This window comes from Rhinolophus sinicus, chromosome 14 (assembly GCF_057876585.1).
Source record: "Rhinolophus sinicus isolate RSI-liver-muscle chromosome 14, RSI-T2T, whole genome shotgun sequence".
Taxonomy (NCBI): domain Eukaryota; kingdom Metazoa; phylum Chordata; class Mammalia; order Chiroptera; family Rhinolophidae; genus Rhinolophus; species Rhinolophus sinicus.
This window is the reverse complement of record NC_142514.1, coordinates 164,163,268-164,183,516: the sequence shown is the minus strand read 5'-3', so window position 1 is coordinate 164,183,516 and position 20,249 is coordinate 164,163,268. Positions and strand designations below refer to the sequence as shown.

General features: G+C 37.1%; 1 protein-coding gene across 3 annotated transcripts in view; it reads left to right on the top strand.

Moving 5' to 3' along the window:
* Positions 1–20,249, top strand: part of LOC109450808 (uncharacterized) — a 168,288-nt gene that overhangs the window by 57,283 nt on the left and 90,756 nt on the right. For 2 of the 3 annotated variants that reach the window (XM_019738500.3, XM_074336176.2), the window contains exons 2-3: positions 16,647–16,741; positions 19,498–19,743. In XM_019738500.3, the coding sequence (XP_019594059.2) occupies positions 19,526–19,743 (218 nt within the window). In that variant the 5' untranslated portion in view covers positions 16,647–16,741; positions 19,498–19,525. Of the gene's footprint in view, positions 1–10,902; positions 10,954–16,646; positions 16,742–19,497; positions 19,744–20,249 lie in introns of all 3 variants that reach the window. The other variant, XM_074336177.2, reaches the window with a different exon arrangement.

The following is a 20,249-nucleotide window of genomic DNA, read 5'->3' as shown; positions in this document are numbered from 1 at the left end:
GCTCTTGTCTCCAGTGGGGAAGATTTGGTGGCGGTCCAACAACTCTTTTCCCCCTCCAGGTTTTTGTTCCTTGCAACTGTGATTGAAGAAACCCTTCTCTGTCTTTTCCCAGTCTTGTGCCACCATCCCTCCCCTCCACCCCCGCTTTGTTTATTTGAGCAATGTTTAAATCTGAGTGATTTGTGAGAAAGGCAAGTCCCGGCTGATCTCAGTTTGTGTATGTGCTGTAAAGCTTAAGCAGAAAATAATTAGGAAAATGTAATCCCATTGACTTTACACCCCACTTATGTACATTGCAGAAGCTCAGCCTCGTGCCCTGGAATAAAGTCCCTGAACAGATTTGAATTTAGTCAGCATCCCCATTCTCTGCATTTGGAAGTTCGTATTATTCTGAAATGCCTATTATTGTTAAAATTGTTCCTTAGATGGCTTTTAGACCTATGTGCCTTTTAAACGATGCAATTTAAGGATTCTTGTTTTTTGTGTCCCCCCCCCCAATGTCTTCAAATTCTGTTGGCAAATGTCTAGGTGCCTTACATCCCAGTGTCTCCTTCACTTGCCATCTGGGATGAGATGCCATTGATAATGTTAGATTGGCACATTTGTGATCTGCTGTGCCTTTTAAAAACCCACTTCCCTACCTCCCGACCTACATCTCCCACAAAAAAAGATAGTGAATTTGAAACCTTTCTGTGAGGAAAGACCACTTTGCTTTCAGCTGATTGTCGCTTCCCAGCATTTGGTATAATTTTTGACAAATGCCCATTTGGACAGAATATAATGCTAGGATGTGAGATTTGGTGGCAAATCACCACTACCCCTTATCCCTCCCTGAATCTTTGCAAAAATTATTTTGTAGAAGGCTCTCTCGTCTTTGGCTATGTCCCCTTGCCTGGGATCACTGCCTTTCACAGGAGAAGGGGTGGAGGGAGAGCCACACAAACGCTGTTGGGCAGATTGTGTGGTCCATTGATGGCAAATTTGTGGACTAAATAGATGCCACTTTGGGCTGAGTCCTGAAATGCCCTTGCCTTGGAGAGAGAGGTCTGATTCCAGCCAACCTGTGAGTGGGACATGTTAGCCAAGATAAAGGCACCTCTGTGGAATAGAAACTCCTTCAATCAGAATGATCCTCCAATCCCTTAGTTCTCTGCCTCGCAGAGGTCTTCACTGGTTACAGAACCTGAAGAGAAGAGTGGATGAATCTGGGATTATGATTATCCCCAGGTGTCCTCAGTTTTATGGGAATATGGAAGTCAAACCCTTAATCCAGTTTGTAAAAAGAACCAACAAATGGATCCATTTACTCACAGAACAAAGAAATCTTAGCTGGCAGAGCCTCTATCCAAACCAGAATGGTCAGCTCATTTCTGCTACAATAGAAGGTGTTTGGCTGAATCCATCCTTGATGTTAGTCCATATATATGCTTTTTGAACCCAATTGAGACCTGAATCTCATTGGATTTAACCAGGAGTTGCAATATTTTAGCTGCTGTTGTCTGTCCCTGCCCCTTACTGAGGTTCTAGCTCCCTCTCAGGCCATGGTAGTATTAAAAATATGAAGCCTTCCATTACCATGGCAAATTGTTGGAATTAGGTGGAGATTTTTGTTTTTCATTAGAGCCCTGCCAATGATTATGGTGAACTCCAAGAGTTATCGTTACACCCCAGTCCTTTATGGAATTTTAAAAGGCTCAGCTCAAAAGATGGTCGTGAAGTAGCTGGTGAAAAATGTTTGTTTACCAGTGAATCGTAGGTGAACTGCCAATTTATTTCTCCAGTCTGTTGGAAGTCAAAATTGGCTGGGGGCAGGGGCAAGACTCTACATTTTGAATTCATAGGCTATTTACCAGTGTCCGTTCTGCCTCTCCTTCCACACTGGTGTACCTGGACTAATTTTGTGCTCTGATTTAAATCACAATCTAGTTGCTCTGGCATCTCAATTTGAGGGAAGATTGGACGTTGTTTTTCAAAGGGAACTGCAAGTGTTTTACTCTTGTCTGAAAACAGATTGTGGCTTCGTTCCCAAGGATAAGCTTAGAAATTACATATAAATCTCAGGGTTTCATTCTTAGCAAAATGTTTTCAACCCTGTTGTCCACACATTAGTATAAATGAACAAAAACAGAGAAAAAGCCAGGAAACACCCTGACAGACAGTGTGTGAACATTTTTGATCTGCTTCCTGTGCCTGCCATTCTACAGAACACATTTTGTTTATTCTCCGGCTTCTAATTGCTTTATTGCAGATTTTGTAGGCAGCATAACAAGTTGGGACTAAATTCATAAAAAAAGCTTTTGATTGAGAACTAAGTTAACACTCATCTGTAAGGAACTGGAGAGTAGCTTTAAACATAACAGCATATTTTAAAATTATTTGATAAGTGCAGGTATTTTTCAGTTGTTTCTATTTATTTGGCTTTAATGTACTTTTCTTCCAAGAGCTCAAGTGCACACTTTAAAGATATTCAGTCCAGGGATCCTGATAAATATTTTGTAAAAGGAACCAGATTTGTGAGTACCATCATCACCAGCAGCTTTACGTAGTAACTGTCTTCAGAATTGAATGCTATGGCTCTTCAAAGCATGTCCCTCACTGTCTAGAAAAAGGACTGAAGAATGAGGTCTCTGAATGAGACTCAGGCCTGGCAGCTTGTCACTGAAAACACTGGCGTTTGACCTATGCCTCAGAAGACACAGCCCAGCTCTTTCGGTACAAAGGAAGGTTCCTGGCCATTGTCATCCTTGAGGATCTTGCAGCCCATTTCCCACGTCTCAGTCTTGATTCTGAGACCATGTCTGAAGCTTATCATAATATTGGATCTGATAAATCTTGATTGATTGTTGATTAGATTTGCATTTGGTTTCTAGGAGCCAAGGAAAAATAACCCAGCACTCTATGTTCTGGCCTCTGGCCAACTGAGTCTGCCCAGGTCCTGGAATGCCTTATCTTTGTGATGCTTCGGAACTCTGCCTTCAGTTCCTCTATGCAAGTCTTTTCAGGTCAGGCTGACAGGAGGGCCTTCCTAGTGGGCTGGCATGATTCTTTTGTTCCCACTCTCCAGCAGATTTTAATTCAAACTCTGAGTCTTACGGTGGGAAGGGAATTTAGAAGACACCTAGCCCATCTCCCTCTCCATGACAATCCTTATTGGGGGTGGAGTGGGGTATGTGAATTTCTGGTGCTTGTCAATTCGTAATAACAGAGAATTTGCCCCCACATTGTTTCAGTTTCTAATTTTGCAGGTTTTAAATTGTTCTGGATGTTAGAAAATTATTCTTTATACCAATGACTAAAAATCTCAATCTAAGGAAACCCAGAGTTTGTTTGTAGAGTTTATGATAATAAAGTCACAATTAAGCTCACTGGTATCTCGATTTCTTTTTCTATATCATCTGTCTTCAAATATGCTCACGTTTAATAACTGGCTACTGTTGGTTGGACCCTTACGTGCCAGCCCCCATGCTAAGTGTTTTATATACATCATGCCATTTAATCTTTACAATGTGCCAATATTCTCATTTTAAAGATGAGAAAATTGATGCTAGGAAATGTTAACTAACTAGTCCAAAGACTAATCTAAGTAAACAAACCTAATCTAAAGTCATAGTTAATAGGCAGACCTGGATTTGAAACCAAAACAGCTGACACTAAAACCCCTGCATTTCACCACTCTGCTATATCGTTGCCCTGTATTTACTTATTTCTAGGTTATAACTTACTTAGATCCAAAAGGAAGTTGAAGCCTCTAAGTAAAAGTGCACCTAAAATAGCACAGTTAAGAAAACCACAAGAAAGAGAGAAATCATATGGGAACTCTTCAAATTTTTGGAAACAGCAATCCCATGTCTCCAGAATTTACGCTTTCCAAGTCAACATTGCCAGTTTCTTAAACTTTCTATCCACTGGGAAGAAGGTGGTTGCTATACTGTGAACCTTCTGGGGGAGGTGGCCTTGTCTTATCACGGTTGGGTTTCCAGTGCTTAGCCGACTGTACTAGGTTAACGATTGAAGGAATGGGCTAGAGAAGAGAAAGCTGATTGCATAGATTTGATTCAGGCTGCCATGGCTGAGGCAGGCTCATGCAGAGCGGATGTTGGGTCACATTGGATGGCATTGTGACTTGGGAAACTAAGGCAAAAATGGGGGTAGGAGAGGTAGAATAAGAGAATATTTATCTTTCTTGTCTATTCTCCACTGTATGTTCTTTTGCATTTGTGTGTATGTATATCACTGTAAACCCCATTGGATCCCATTAGAATGAGGCAGGATATAAACAAATGCTTATATTGATACAGACACACATACATACACATGAACTATTAGATCGAATTGACTTGTTTAGTGAAATCCTTTCTTGTTTGGTGAGGTAGATAAACAGAGGGTGGTTTCATAATCAGGAAGAGGCTAATGACGGCCAGAGTTGCCGAAAATGTGAGGCATGAGCCAAGATGGTCAGAGGATTAGGCTCTCTGTATAGTGGGAGCCATCCTTCCAGGGCTCACCGTGACCATTTCAGGTACTGCAATTTCTAGGCCTTTGCCAGGCTGGTCACTTCCGCTGGGACTTATGCGAGTTGCCCTTACAACTGACATTGTACCTCAAAGTCATGCAGATAGAAGAGAAATAAATGTTCTTGTCTTCCTGATTGCAAACAGTTTTACTTCTATTCATGTGGCTGGAGACTGGAGTTGTTTTTTTAACAATGGCATACATCACACTGTGCCACATTGACTTTGTTGTCAACTAAAACCCCTGGTTCTCATTAGACATCCCTCTTCCTTGTGCATGTGACATTTTATACCTAAATTCAGGACTTTGCATTTATTACTCCCATTTTGTAGATGGAGAAGTAGGTTCAGGGAGGCTAAGTAACTCATCCCTCTCTCGACCCTCCTACCTTTTCTCTACCTCCCTTGTAGCCTCTTCGTTTTTTATTTGTGTACTCCCAGTCCTCAGAGTTTGCCTCGTTTCTATGCTGGGTGGTTCCATTGTGTTCTTGACCAGGTGGTACCCGGGAACTGAATGATGGGTTCATGGGGGTTTCCATACTGTCTTCTTTAGTGCTGAGTGTTTGCAAAATATGGTAAATAATTCACTGCGTGTCTCCTATCACTGTGCTAAAATGATTGCCTTCCTCTGTCATCTTCGTGTACTAGGCCTCCAACCCCAGGGGGAGGGGAGAAGGAGGAAGAAACTACACAGTTTAATCAGAACCTAGTCGTCCAGTTGTCACTGGGTTCCCTTGTCACACCCTTGCTTTGTTCTCCCCAGAGAAGGTTTGGGGGTGAGCTCGATGGGCCTGTACCACAGGGCTACATTGGCTACCCATCTCTAATTACCACCCTGCTTGGCCATATTCAGGATGCCATAGTCAAGTGGTGGAGTTTTGTAGTGTTTTGTAGACAAAGATTCACTACTGGAGGTCACGGTGCACATCATTTACTTTCCATCAGGACAGAGAGTTGGTTCCTGGGTGGCCCTTTCCCCCGAGTCAGGCTGGACTCAACATGAGAGTCTCTCAGGTATTAGAAACTTTTGTTTATGAGGTTGGAAATCTTGGGAGGTGAGGTAGAGCCTGATGAAAAAGTTTCTTCCTTTGGACAGATTGCAGCACAGGGAAGAAATCTTTTTTCCCCTTCTCCTCTAAGCCTGTATAGACCAGGGCCACATTCCTTGCCAAGGTGACTCAGGTAACAGGAACGTCTTGACTTGAATAATGGGCATAGCCCTTTTTCTCTCTGACACCTCTGTCCTCCCCAACCCTTACCAGGGGTCACTGAGATGCAAGTCAAGTTTTAGTTCAGTTCTGCAGAACTTTGATTATTTGTAATACTCATCAGTATTCATTCACTCATCAAATATTTGTTAAGCGCCTGCTAGGAGGGCATACTGTACACAAAATCAGTGACAGCAGTGGGCCCTGTCCAAGTGGGGATGCCATTCTTGAGTTGAATCCCCCCTTCCCTTAGGACATCTCAGATTCCACCGTGAGTGAGGGTTCAGCATCAACCCATATATTGTATTCTAGTTGTGCCGTTTTTTCTCTTAGTTTTGATACTAAAAAAATCAGCATGAATAGAAATTCTGGTATTTCCTTCCTGCCTCCCCACGCTTCTTGTCACTGGATCATCCTAGGTAGCCCTTGGATGCTCATCCCCTACTATGGAGAGCACTTAGAGGACAGAAAGATTGTTTGGGTATAGTAAAGGCAAACAAAGTCAAACACCATTAAAAAAATATAGGGGTAGGAGAAGCGACTGATTCTCTGACTGTGGAGCCTGTGAAGAGTTTGTTTCTTTCATTTGTTCATTCAAAAAACAGTAAATTGAGCAATTCCTGCCAGGTGCAGTATTATACACGGGGGAGAAAAAGATAATTTACTTAGTCCCTGCCACTGGGTGGCTCCCAGATTAATGAAGAAGACTGAAAAGCAAATGAGAAATTGCAACATGGTATATGGAAAGGAATTTTAAAAAGTCCAGATGCCCTCACCTTCTGCATGTCTTTGTCAGTTTCTTAATTGGCTCTACTCAGACCATGGCTATTAATTGCAACTCCTCCTGCATGCAGCCCTCCCCCTTTTCTCCTTTTCCTTCTCTATCTCTTTCCATGCCACTTATCAGCTTATAAGATTTTATATAATTTAATTATTTATTATATTTACTTTCACTGTCTTCTCCCACAAGAATGCCAGCTTCTTAAGGGTAGGGATATTGGTCTATTTTGTTCACTCGTCTGTCTCAGCTCCAGGAATACTTTGTTGAAAGAATGCATGAAGGAGGTGATCATCAATCTCAGTCTTATTATTGAAGGCTGTGTACAGAGATGGGGGAACGATCAGGGAGGATGAAATAAAGAGAGTGATGTTTGAGCTGGGTCATGCATTGTAAGTTGAAATTTTAAGGGGAATACGCATGCTGTGCAGAAGGAACAGCATATGCAAAAGTGTGGAGGTTAGAAGGAGCCTGTGCCATGTGTTGGGGAAGTATTTGTAGAATTTAAGGTATATGGTGGAGAACAATGGAGGATGAGTCTGGAAAATTGAGGAAAATTGTGAAGCCCCTCATATGTGTTGTTTATCACTGGGGAATTGCAGACAGCAAAAGTGCCTGAGGAACTGGAAAAAGAGAATTTGTTAAGCTAGTATAACATATAGAAAATCTTACTTCCTCTATCCAGCCCATTGTGTTTGTCTAAAGCGTGGCAGTTGAGGAAAGGACTCCTAAAGGATGTCCATGGGCTTTGGACAAGGCCTGGGAGAAATAACTGAAAATCTAGGTTACGAAGCACGTTTTCATCTTTATCACCTGGCACAGTGCCCACCACATAGTAGTTCTGTAAATACATACAGAAATAAATGAAAGAATGAGTTTGTTACACAGTGTCCAGCTGATCCCCAAAGTGGAAAGAATAACACTTAATTGGTATCTAATTATTTTCTCGTTACAATTAATTTTTGCTGATGTGATTGCCTCCTGGACGTGTTTGCTCACAATCTCTCTGACTCCTTTCTGGTTATAGCTTTGTGATAAAGACCATGAACTTTGCAGTCAGACCAACTTGAATGTGAATCCTGGCTCCATCACTTACTAGCTGCATGGCCTTACATGAGTTGCTTCACCTCTCTGAGTCTTGCTTCCCTAATAGGGTGTCAGCACCTGTTGTCTCGGATCGTGTGAGGATTAAATGAGATAGTCCGTGAAAGCATTCCACACAGTTCTTAGAACTTAGTAAGCACTCAATAATGGGTGACTATTAGCTTTTTATATTAATGGGGAGGAATGAATTGTCTGAGTCAGCCTTGATAAGCATGTATAGGGTTGGGAAACATTGATGGTTTCATTTGCCTTAGCCAAAACAGAGTGAAACAAATATGGCCCATTCTATTATTTAATAAGTTGGTAAATGTTTCCTTTGTGCCGAGCAGTATTAATGGAAATATAAACCCAGCAGGAGAATTACAGAAAAGATGCAGCTTTCCAGTGACTCGTAGTGACTGAATGTATCACGTACTGCATTTCTCATACATGGGGACACTGTGGGGTGATATCTCATAAAGAGAGCTCGTTAGGTTGGGATGATAATAACAAAGTTATTGTAGGTTTGATACCTGAAACTGACCAGATATTATGATATGGAAACGGTCTGCCTTTTCACTGCGAAGAGCCCAGGCATGTTGAAAATGATACAAGGTGAAAAGGGAGAAGAATGGCTCCTTACTCCTGAAAAGATCCTCAAGACTCACGTTCGATTGGTGGTTCATTAATCTCAGCTAAATTTTGAATCCTGGTGAGGTGTCAGGCTCTGTGCTAAGTACTTTCCACTGATCATCTCACTGAAGGTTCATAGCAGCAATGTAGGTATTCTTTCCCCCATTATGTCTTCATTTATGAAGCTTTGAGAAGTGAAGACTCTTGTCCAGGTTCCCTTGAAGAGCAAGCGGAGGAGTTGGGACTTGAATCTCTGTCTTTTTCACTCTGAATTCTTAGCCTCCAAGCTCTGCATTTTTGCCTCAGGGTGCAGTCAGACTGTGCTTACAGCTTTGTCAATGAACGGCAGTCATTTTCTAATGCAGGTTAGAGCAGTTTGAATTCCTGCAAGATACAGGATGTCTGTCTTTTCTTGGTATCAGACGTCTAATGACTATGAAGTGCTAGCAGAATCATTTGTGAAGGTGACTCTGACAACCATCCATCGAGTGAGCTCAGCAGTAGATTGTTCTCTTGCTATTCTGTTTGTTCATTCAAACGAGACTTTAAAAAGCCGCATGTATTCATTTACATACTGACTTCATAGAGAGGATAGGAAGAAGTGACATATTTAAGGAATTAATTTTACTTACTCCACTTTGGGATGTTTTGCCTGGGTGTTTGGGTATGATATACATAATTTATGTGTCATAGATCTAAAATAATTTTTAAAGTTTCTAGTTTCAGGTAAATATATTTTATAATAAAAAGCAAATTTTAAACCAATCAATGACAAGATCTTTTGGGCCATATAGTCAGATTTAAGATGCTCAAAGAGTCAGATTACTCTCATTAAAATTCTTCCTGGAGTGTAAACCAAGCATTTTGGGAAATGGCATTAATATTGTCAGACTCATCCAGGATAATGTTTCAACAGACTAATATGCACTCTGTGATTCAAAAAGCCCAAACTATCTGATATTTCTAAAAGTCCTGGGCAGAAGCTTGGGATGTAAGTGAGTTTGATTCTTATATGGATCCCTTAGTTTCATGTTGTTTATTCCCTGGCCCTAGCCTAGCTCCAACCCTGACCAGATATTATCTACTTGTTGGCTTTTGGTCTCACAAAGGACAGTTTATATAAGGGGAATTGCTTATGCAACTTTATCAACACTTCCAAAAAGAGAATACCCCGCCTCCCAAGTACATACCGTTTTGTTGGTAAATTCCTCAACTATTCAGAGAGCAATTAACATCAGTAAATTAAAAAATTTATATCATGTGCTAGAATTTGGCCCTTATTTACTTAAACATTATTCAACCCAAGTGTAAAACACACTGCTGGGGCCCTTTAAAAATTTTTTTTTATTAGGTTTTTAATTCAACTATAAAGACAATTCAAGTGAGAAACTTCAGTGCATTGATTTTGTTCTTTGAGTCATTGCACTGTAATTAGCTGAGTTGCGTTTTAAATGCAGCACAAGAACATCTTTCTTGTCTGTTTATGTCAGAAAAAAATGGCTAATGAGCACTTATCAAAAAGATGAACATTTTTTCATTAGATTAAGTAAAATCAAAACAGATTTATAATGTACTATTATGTTTCAGCTTGGAATAAATTGAGCAAAATAGCTAATATCTTCACAGCTTCCTGGGAATTTATTTGCATGGCAGGATCCTCCTCCCCCACACACTTAGACATCAGAAAAGTGCCCCTTTGTGGTGACTTTCTTTGTGGAGTCAAGGCGCATTCCCAAAGGATTTGGAAAGCCCAAAATATTATTTGTAAGATCAGAGTATCAATGAAGTGGGTGTTAAAATTGATTTTCTTTGGATTATGTCGGTGTGCTCTGCTACTTGTTCATACAGTTCTTTAAAATTGTTTTTAAAAATGATTTCCCTTGACTTTCTCATAGTGGTCGGTCAAAATGCCACCTGGCACTCAGTATCACACAGAGCTTTTCTTCTATTCTGAGATTTGTGTGTGTTTTCAAATGGATGTGTATTGGCCTGTGTGTGACCAAAAGACACAGATGATGAAGCAATGTTGATTCCTTAGGAAATTTTAATGTAAAAATGTACAAGTTTAAGAACCTTCTCCTTTTAATGTCACTTAGAGGGCAGGTTATTTTCAGATCGTCAAAGATTCTAAGTCATTACTTGCTCTTCTACTTTGTGAGAGCTGAAGTTCATTTTCATCAGTGCCTGCTTGGGGCTGTATGTTATGTGCATATCCACAAAGCAACCAATATAACAAGGCCTGCGTGAGTAAAGAAGAATCTGGACTTCCTTAAATTTTCTGGCATTAGGGTGAATGGACAAGCGATTAAACCTCTGTGTATTAAAAAAAAGAAAGAAAGAAAAAGAGAGAGAGAGGGAGGGAAGGAAGGAAGGAAGGAAGGAAGGAAGGAAGGAAGGAAGGAAGGAAGGAAGGAAGGAAGGAAGAAAAAAAAAACTGCTCAGACCACTCGAAACTTAACTTAGTGTAATCACCTAACTTCTCTCCACATACCACACTTTTGGGGAAACATTTTAATTGAAGTATAACACATTCATAAGTGAAAAAGCTTGATGAATTTCTACAAAGTAATGTATCCTTGTAAACATCATCTAGACCAGGTGTAGAATATTACTGACACTACAGAAGCCTTCCTGCCACTTCCCAGTTGTCCTCCACCTAAAATAACCATCATTCTGGTTTCTATCACAGTAGCTCACTTCTGATGTCTTGGAACTTCATGTGAATGGAAGCAAACAGCAGGTACTCTTTTGCTTAGCTTCTTTCCCTCATGATTATGTCTTTGAGATTTCTTAATGTGATTGTGTGTAGCAGAAAGTCATGATTTTTCATTGTTGAATAGTAATCTATTTTTTGTGTTGTTTCCAGTTTGGGTCCATTGTGAACAATGCTGCTATGGTTATTTTTGGATGTGTCTTTTGGTGGACATATGTATGCATTTTTGTTGGCTATATACCAAGGAGTAGAATTGCTTGATCATAGGATATGCATTTGTACAATTTTAGTAGAAACTACAAAATAGATTTCTCTCAATAATGTTTTATAGTTTTCAATGTACAGGTCTTCTACATTTTTTATTAGCTTTGTTCTTAGGTAGCTGGTGTTTTTGATGTTAGATATTCTTAGATAGCTTATATTGTACTAATGTAAATGGTATTGTTTCAAATTTTTATTTTCCAATTGTTTAGTGTTAGTATATAGAAATACAATTGATTTTAAGTATGATGTCTCTATCCAGTGATTTTCTAAATCCAGTTTTTAATCCTTAATAGTTTATTTGTATATTATTTTGAATATTTTATGTATACATTTATATCATCTACAAACAATGAAAGTTAAAAATATTTTTAAATAATTCAAATTTCTTTTCCTTGACCACAGTAGAATGTTTAATAAAAGTGGTGATTGCAGACATCCTAGTTTCATTCCCAATTTCAGGGAAAAAGCTTGCACTATTTTACCATTAAGATATTTACTGTAGATTTAAAACTATGTTCTTTATTATTTAAGGCAGTTCTTTCTAGTCCTAGTTTAAATTTTTAAAAATCATGAATGGGCATTGAATTTCATCAAATGCTTTTTAAAAATCTATTTAGTGACTATATAACTTTTCTTATTTAATCAGTGGGGTAAATTATATTGATTGATTTACAAATGTTAATAGCTTTGTATTACTGTTATAAATTAACTTGGTTGAGATCTATGCTTTATATACATCAGGGGATTTGATCTGTGAATATTTTAATTTGATTTTGCCAAATTTTTACATCTACTTGTATGGCTTTATACTTTTACTTTCCTGTAATATTTTTTCTTTATTGCTAAGCTTTGGTATCAAGGGTTATATCAGCCTTATAAAATGAGTTCAGAATTGAACTCATTTTATCCATTCCTTGGAATAATTTGTATAATATTGGTGTCAGTTCTTCTTGAAATGTTTGAGTACTTTACCAATTAAGCCACTGGGACTGCAGTTTTCTTTGCAGATAGGCTTCTAATTATACATTCATATTTTTAATGGGCAGAGGACTATTGGGATTTTCTATTTTTTCTTGTGTCAGTTTTGGTAAATTAGTATTTTAAAAAATGAATTTGTCCATTTCATCTAAATTATCAAATTTATTGGTCTAAAGTTATTTATAGCATCTTATCTTTTTAATGCTTGTGCAAGCTCTGTAGTGATGTCCCTTTTTTCATTTCTTATACTGATAATTTGTATCCTCTGTTTTTTCTTTACAGTCTTACTGGGCTTTATCAATTTTATTTGTCTTCTTTTCTCAAAGAACAGACTTTTGGCTTTATTGTATCCCTCTGTTATAGGGTTAGAGGGATATGGCTAATGGGTCAAATCTGACCCATACCCTATTTTGTAAATATTGTCATGTTGAACACAGCCATATCCACTCACTTATGTATTGTCTATGCTTACTTTTGTACTACAATGGCAGAGTTGAGTAGTTGTGATATATTTTATGGCTTATAAAGTTTAAAATATTTACCATTTGTCCCTTTACAGAAAACATTTACTGACCTCTGCTCATTTTTTTTTTCTACTTCATTGATTTTTGTTCTTTCCTTTGTTATAGCTCTTTATACTTTTTTTAGTTTAGTTTGCTGTTCTTTTTCAAGCTTCTTGAGATGGATCCTTAAATCATTAATTTCTATCCTTAGATTTTCACTTAATATGATATTTTCTCTAAGTACAGATTAGCTATATCTCACAATTTTTATGTCATATTTTTATTATCATTCTTGAAAAAGTTTTCTTATTTCCATTGTTATTTCTTATTTACCTCATAGATTATTTCAAGTTTATTAATTGACTTTCAGGCATGCAGGGATTTTTAAAGTTTTTTTTGGTTACTGATTTTTAGATTAATTCCACTGTGCTCAGAGAACATGTTCTGATTTCAATTTTTTGAAATTTATTGAGACTTGTTTTAATACATATATGTTTTATTTAGGTAACTATTCCATATGTACTTCAAAATAAATGCATTCTACAATTGTTGCATGCCATATTGTTTGTTAATCATGTAATTCTATTTTTCTATATTTTAACTAATTTATTTTCTGCTTGTTCTTTGAGCTGTTGAGAGAAGTGTGTTAACGCTGCCCACTGTGATTGGGGATTTGTCTATTACTCCTTTGGTTTTGTTAGTTTTAACTGTATTTGAAGCTGTTATGAAATCTTCATGTTGAATTGATCTTTTATCTTTACCTAAAGTTTCTCTTTTATATGTAATAATGCGTCTTGCCTTAAAATCTGTTTTGTCTATCACTAGTATATCTATACCAGCCTTTTTTTCTTCTTAATATTTGTATGATTTTTCCATCCTTTTACTCCCAAATTTCTGTGTCCTTATATTTAAGATCTGTCTATTATAAATAACATATACTTGGGTTTATTAAAATCCATTCTGAGAGTCTTTGTCTATTTTTGGAAGGTTTTGTTATAGCTATGTGATTATTGATATTTTAAAATTCAAAGCCACTGTCTTACTGTTTGTTTTTTGGTCCTTTAACCAGATATATTGCCTTCTTTTGGATTTGAAAATATCTTTTATTGTTGAGTTTTTTTCCTATGTTAATTAAACGTCCTTTTTCTATTATTGTAGTGATTATCCCAAAGGTTACAGCATGGATTCTTCACTTACAGTCAACCTAAAATTAAGATTGTTACCACTTACTAAAAAATGCCAGGACTTTACAACCCTATAATTGAGTTTACCCTCATATCTCTTCTGCTACTGTTGTATGATATTTTAATTCTATACATATTTTAAGCCCCCAAGACAATATTAATATTATTGTTTTAAGCAGTCAATATTAATTTAAATTTACCCACTTCTCTACCCTTTCCATTGATCTTCATTCTTTTCTGCATTATTATGCTTTCATTGAGGGTAAGTTTCCTCCTGTCTGAAGGGTGCCCTTCAGCATTTCCTTTAGTGTAGGTCTGCTTGGAATAAATTGTCTCAGTTTTTGTTAAATAACTATTTTGCTTTCATTTTTAAGGATATTTTCTCTGGGTATAGAATTCTAACTCTGCAGTTATTTACTTTAAGAATTTTAAAGGCTTCATTCTTTTGTCTTCTTCCATTTTTTTTCCGTTGAATAAGTCAGGTTATTGTTGTTGCTTTGAAGGTAAAATATCTTATTATTTTTTGCTTCATTTAAGATTTTCTTTGTCTTTGGTTTTCAGCAGTTTTATTATGTTTGTTTTTTAAATTTAATTTATCCCGCTTGGGTTGATAATGATTCTTGAATTTGTGGCTTCATGTCTTTCATTTCTGGGAAATTTTCTGTCAGTATCTCTTCAAATATTCCATCTTAACCATTATCTCCCTCTTGTCTGTCTAGAACTTTAATTACAACAATTATGTTACTTTTTTAAAATAGTGGTGTCCTACATGTCACTTGTGTTTGTTTTGAATTTTAAATCCCTTTAATTTGTACCTTAGTCTGAATATTTAGATTGACCTATCTTGCAGTTAATTAATTCTCTTTTCTACTGTGACCAATAACCTATCTATTGAATCATAATAAAATGGTTGTTATTTCATAGATTCCCATACTCTGGCAAAATTTTCAATTTTTTAAATTTGTTTTTGAACACGTTAATGACAGCTTTTTTTGGGGTAACTTTTAATTTTTTTCTTTTTTTAATTAAAATGTATTGGGGTGACAGTAGATCATTTTTTTCATAATTTCAAATACACAGAAAACTTGTAGAAATAGTATAACACATTACTGTATATCTTCAACCTATATTCACCAACTTTTTACATTTTTTCCTCCATTTTCTTTATCATCCTCCCCTCCATGTGCATATATTCCCCACACCCCTGCCACACATATACATTATTTGTGAACCATTTGACAGGATGTTGCAGATGTCATGCCTCTTTATTCCTAATTTTTTTGGTTTTGTATTTCCTAAAAGCAAGAAATTTTTCTTAATGTAAGTAACCATAGTACAAATATCAAAATTAGGAAGTTTAATATTGATAAAATACTATTATCTGATCTACAGTCTCAATTCAAATTTTATCAATTATTTCAATAATGTCCCTTGTAGCTACATATTTTTTCCCAGTCAAGTATGTAATCTAGGATCACGCATTGCATTTAGTTGTCATGTCTGTTTAATTTATTTGAATGAAATAGTTCTTCTGCCTTTATTTGTCTTTCATGATCTTGATATTTTTGAAGAGTGTGGAACAATTACTCTGCAGAATGTTCCACAATTTTGATTTGCTTAATGTTTCATCGTGGGTAGATTCAGACAATGCATTGTTGGTAGAAATAACACAGACGTGATACTGTGGCCTTTTCAGTCCATTATATCAGGAGGCACATGATGTTCATTTGACTCATTATTGGTGATACTAACTTTGAGAACTTAGATAAGTAGATGTCTGCCAATGTGAGTTACCATAACGTTACTATTATTGATTTCTAATGAATAAATTATTTGAGGGGAAATACTTTGAGACAATGGAAATATTTTGTTCCTCATCAAATTTGTACCCAGTATATTTTAACATCCATTGATGATTCTTGACTGAATTAATTATTACTATGATGTTTTCAGAATGATTGTTTTCTAAGTCTATTATTCTTTCTACATTTATTACTTGACATACTTATGTAAGAGATAAGTTTTCTTTCATTCCCATTTGTTAATTTGGTAGACTTGAGAGTTCTTATTTAATTCAATGGGTTGTAATCCATTGATCTCATTTTTTAATTTGATGCTCAAATGTTCCAGATTTGGCCATTGGGAGCCCACTCAAGCTGGCTCTTAAGAACTTTTGCCATGCCCATCATTCTTTGAACATTTCTTTACTTTCTGGCACAATAAGATGTTCCATGATTACCTTTTACTTTATCTGCCCTGGCATTGGAATCAGTCATTTCTTCAAGGAACCCTGGTTCCTTTTTTTTGGATAATGGTATTTAGAAAATAAGATCTGGACACTAAATGTGCTCATCTTTTACTGGAGTGCCAATGCATCCAGACTCAACAGGTCTAGCGTAAACAGGATTATATCTCTATCCCTAATTTAGGAGTTCATACTGTACTCCCAAATATAATCTAACACTAGAAGGCTCATTTTAGTTTTCTTCTTTCCTCTGTTTCTAAGTCCTTTCTCCAAGTGAGAAACCTGGCTGACGTTATTCTTCGTGTATTCACTCATTATCCCAGGTTTAGATTCACAGAAAGAAGTTCAGAATTGCTAATCCAACCGCTATAAAAATACACATCTTTTAACTCGTGTTCAATATTTGTTAGAAGAGTTTTGTCAGACTGAATGTATACAGTCACAACCCTGTATTCAAAACTAGTTATTTTTTCCCCTTTAGTGTGATTGTGTTCTTTATTTGAAACATAGTTAAGCTCACTTGTTTCTGTTTATATTCCATTTTAGGTTTTTCTCCTCCATCCTTGGTAATTTAACTTTGTCGTCGTCGTCGTTGTCGTCGTCATCATCATCATCACCGCCATCACCATCATCATCCTACTGTGAGTATGTAAAGCATTAACATAGTTCCAAAACTGAAAATTACACAAAAAGCTATATTCAGAGGAGTGTTACATTCCTTTCTCCACCCTATCCACCTTGGTAAGGAATTCTCATTAGTTTCTGGTTCAACTTTCTTGAGTTCCTTTTTGTAAATATAAATAAATACGTTTATATTATCTATTTCCTCTCTTTCTTATACAGAAGTAGCATATGTATAGTCTTTTGCACTTTGCTTTTTTTTGTTGACAACAAAGATATCCTGGAAATCACGCCATATCACATCTTCTTTAGTTTTTATTTACAGCTGCGTAATATACCATTGTGTGAATGTATCATAGTTTATTCAAGCAATCTCCTATGTGTGTTTTTCCCCAATATTTCTCAATTACAAACAGTGATGTACCTTGTTCATATGTATTTTTGTACTGTTGAAGCTGTATCTTCAAGGTAAATTTTAGATGTGGGCAAAAGATAAACCCACTTGTGGTTTTGTTAGATATTGTCAACTTCTCCTCCCATAAGATGGGACATTTCCACTAGCAATCTCTTGAGAATGTCTTTTTCTCAGGGCTTTGTCAAGAGAATGTATTATCAAGCTTTGTAATTTTTATCAAATCTAATCATTGAGAAATGATATCTCAGCATAGTTATAATTTGCATTTTTCTTCTTATGACAGAAGTCGTCCATTTTTTCATATGTTTGAAGGTCATTTAAAAATCTTCATTAGTGAATTGTATGTTTGTGACTTTTGATTATTTTTCTATTGGGTTTGTGATTTTTTTTCCCCCTCTTAATTTTAGAGTTCTTTATGTATTTGGGATGGATAGTAGCCCTTTATCTTTGATTCCTGTTAATCATAGTTATTTTAAAATTTGTGTGAGTCTGTGGGACTCTCCTATTGTCTTTTTTGGAAAAAGAATCTTTTCAGTTTTGGTCATTTGTTCCTCTTTCCTGGTAGGCCTGGTAGGTTTCGATTGAATCTCAGACTTTGTATATAAAAAGTGGTGTTATTTTCCTGCAGAGACGACTTAGTTTTCCACTGGCTAACAGATGATGTTTGAGTAGATAACCTTGATGAAGGCTGGTCAATTTAGTTTGCCCTCACTCTAAAGGAGTAGCCCTTCTTGGGTCAAAACTGAAAGTCTGGGGTCTTTGCCCTCCTCCTCGGCAGCCCTGAAAGCTAATTTTTGTGTCCTCAGCACAATGAGACTCCTATTTTCTCCTTAGATTTTTAATCTTGTAGCAGTTGCTTTCCGCTGGTTTCTCTGTCTTATCAGAGCACCAGCAGCTTAGGAGTCAGCAAATGCCTTGAAAGGAATTTGCACTATAAGGCTCACTCTGCAGCTCACTCTTCTCCAGGATGTTGGCCTTTCAATTTTTGTCAGCTCTCCCAACACAGCAAGCCCACCTCAAGCTCTAGGTCCTGTTATCTCTTCAGCCTTTATTTCCCACACAGTGAGTTGGCAAATATCCTGATGAGAAACAGCAGTGGCAAATGCAAGGCTCACTTCACTGTGTTACCCTGTCCCCAGGGTTGCAGCCTGTAAAGTCCTGCCGCCTTGATTATTTCCTGGTACCTTCAAAGAACTTTTCTTTTATCCTTCTTTTATAGTTGTTCTCAAACAGAGGGGTTATTCTGTACTGGTTATTTCATCATAGCCAGTAGCAGCAGTCATCTTTCCACTTAGCTCATTTCATTAAATTTCTATGGAAATGAGAGAACACAGTCAAATTGACAAAGCATTTTAAAATTGACAAGGAAATTGGCCGGTTCATACACTGCTGGGGAGGGTATAAATTGGTACCACCTTTCTGGAGGGCATTAATTTATATCAAAACCCTTGGCAATGTATTTGTCCTTTGACCCAGCAATTCTGCTTCTAGATATTTATTTTAAGAAAATAATAAAAATTATTTTAAGAAAATGGGTGTGTATGAAGATTTATTTGTGAAGATTCCAATCCTAGTCAACAAAATTGGAATCAAAATCCTTAATATGCAACAATAGTGGATTTGATAAGTTGTGGTGCTTCAATACAATGGAATATAATGGAATTCAACATTACAAATGATGTAGGAGAGGATTTAAATATAATAATCTATTGTCGAGCATAAGAGATTACAAAACAACATGTGTACTATGGTCCAATTTAAGAGTATTTATACGGATATATAAATATAAGGCTAAAATAATACACATGGAAATGTTAACAGCTGGTATTGTTAGGTTGTTTCTTTTTCTCTTTTGTTTGTTTATGCATATTTTAAAAAATGTCTATAGGGCATTACTTTTGTTTTAAAAGAAGATTAATATACTTAAAAAATACTTACAATTGATAGGCCCAGTTGATAATGTTGTCTGGCAAGAACTTTATTTTTGTTTTGGTCTCCTGGGCTCTGTCTTTATGCCTTCAGTAGTGTTATAGATTTTGTCAGAATCAGTACCCTCCTTGAAAATACCCTGTGGAACCGAAGACCTTATACAAATATGCTTTAAACTCCCACTAGTCAAATTCAAACAAAAGCTTCACTTGTTTCTGTCAGTGTGTGCCAAAGCCTTTTTAGTAAGGAGCCCTTTGAAAAGTAAACAGGTTTGTGACAAGGACCTGGATTATCAGGGAAGATTTATTTCCTAGGGAAAAAACCTAATTTCCTTTTGAAACCAATGGCCAAAATTTAATATAATTGCTTTTGTAAAAATAAATCAGGATTTCTGAAGACCATTTTTATCCTTTGTTGCTGTTTTTCCTGAAGGTACCCTCCAAGGCAGCAATCACCAACTATGGCCTCTTGGGTTTTTAGGCTGCTTCCTAAGAATATCCGTTTCTTGGCTACATCATCAGAAAACCAACGAGCCGAGGGTTGTCTTCGTCACCATGAGGCCTATGGGTACTTCTTGCCCATCCAGACACGGTGGCAGGACAATGACCAGTACGGCCATGTGAACAATGTTGTGTACTACAGCTACTTCGACACTGTTATCAACCACTATCTGATCAGGTAGGCTTGGGTTCTGCAGCCCCACATCCTCATGTCAGCCCTTGGGCAGGCCCTCGGTTGGGAGTTCATGCAGGACATTTTGGGAGGAGATTCTCGCCATTTTCCTCTGCTAATGCACCTGTTTTGTTGAGCCAAAGGAAAGTCAGGTTACTCCAGAGAACAGGAGGACTGACATGTGAGTGAGGAAAGTTTTGCCCTGCTGCTCCTGCCGTCTCAGGTGTCTGTGTAGCTTGTTTCTTTGGACTACGTTGTCAGCAAATGTACAGGCTTTGAATCTCAGATAAGCACTTCCACAACAAACCCCATACAATTTAGACCCGGGGCAACTTGAGCAGACATAACATTAGCCCTCAAGGTCTTTTTGTGAGAAAAGCGGCTGCTTCCCCCACTGAGGGCACCTAAGTGGGAGGAGAGAATTAAGATATAAAGATGTTTGCCATCAAGACGTGATTGCTCTCCCATAAGTATGTTCGCAAGATTGGTCAGTGTATATTTGGTTAATGTAA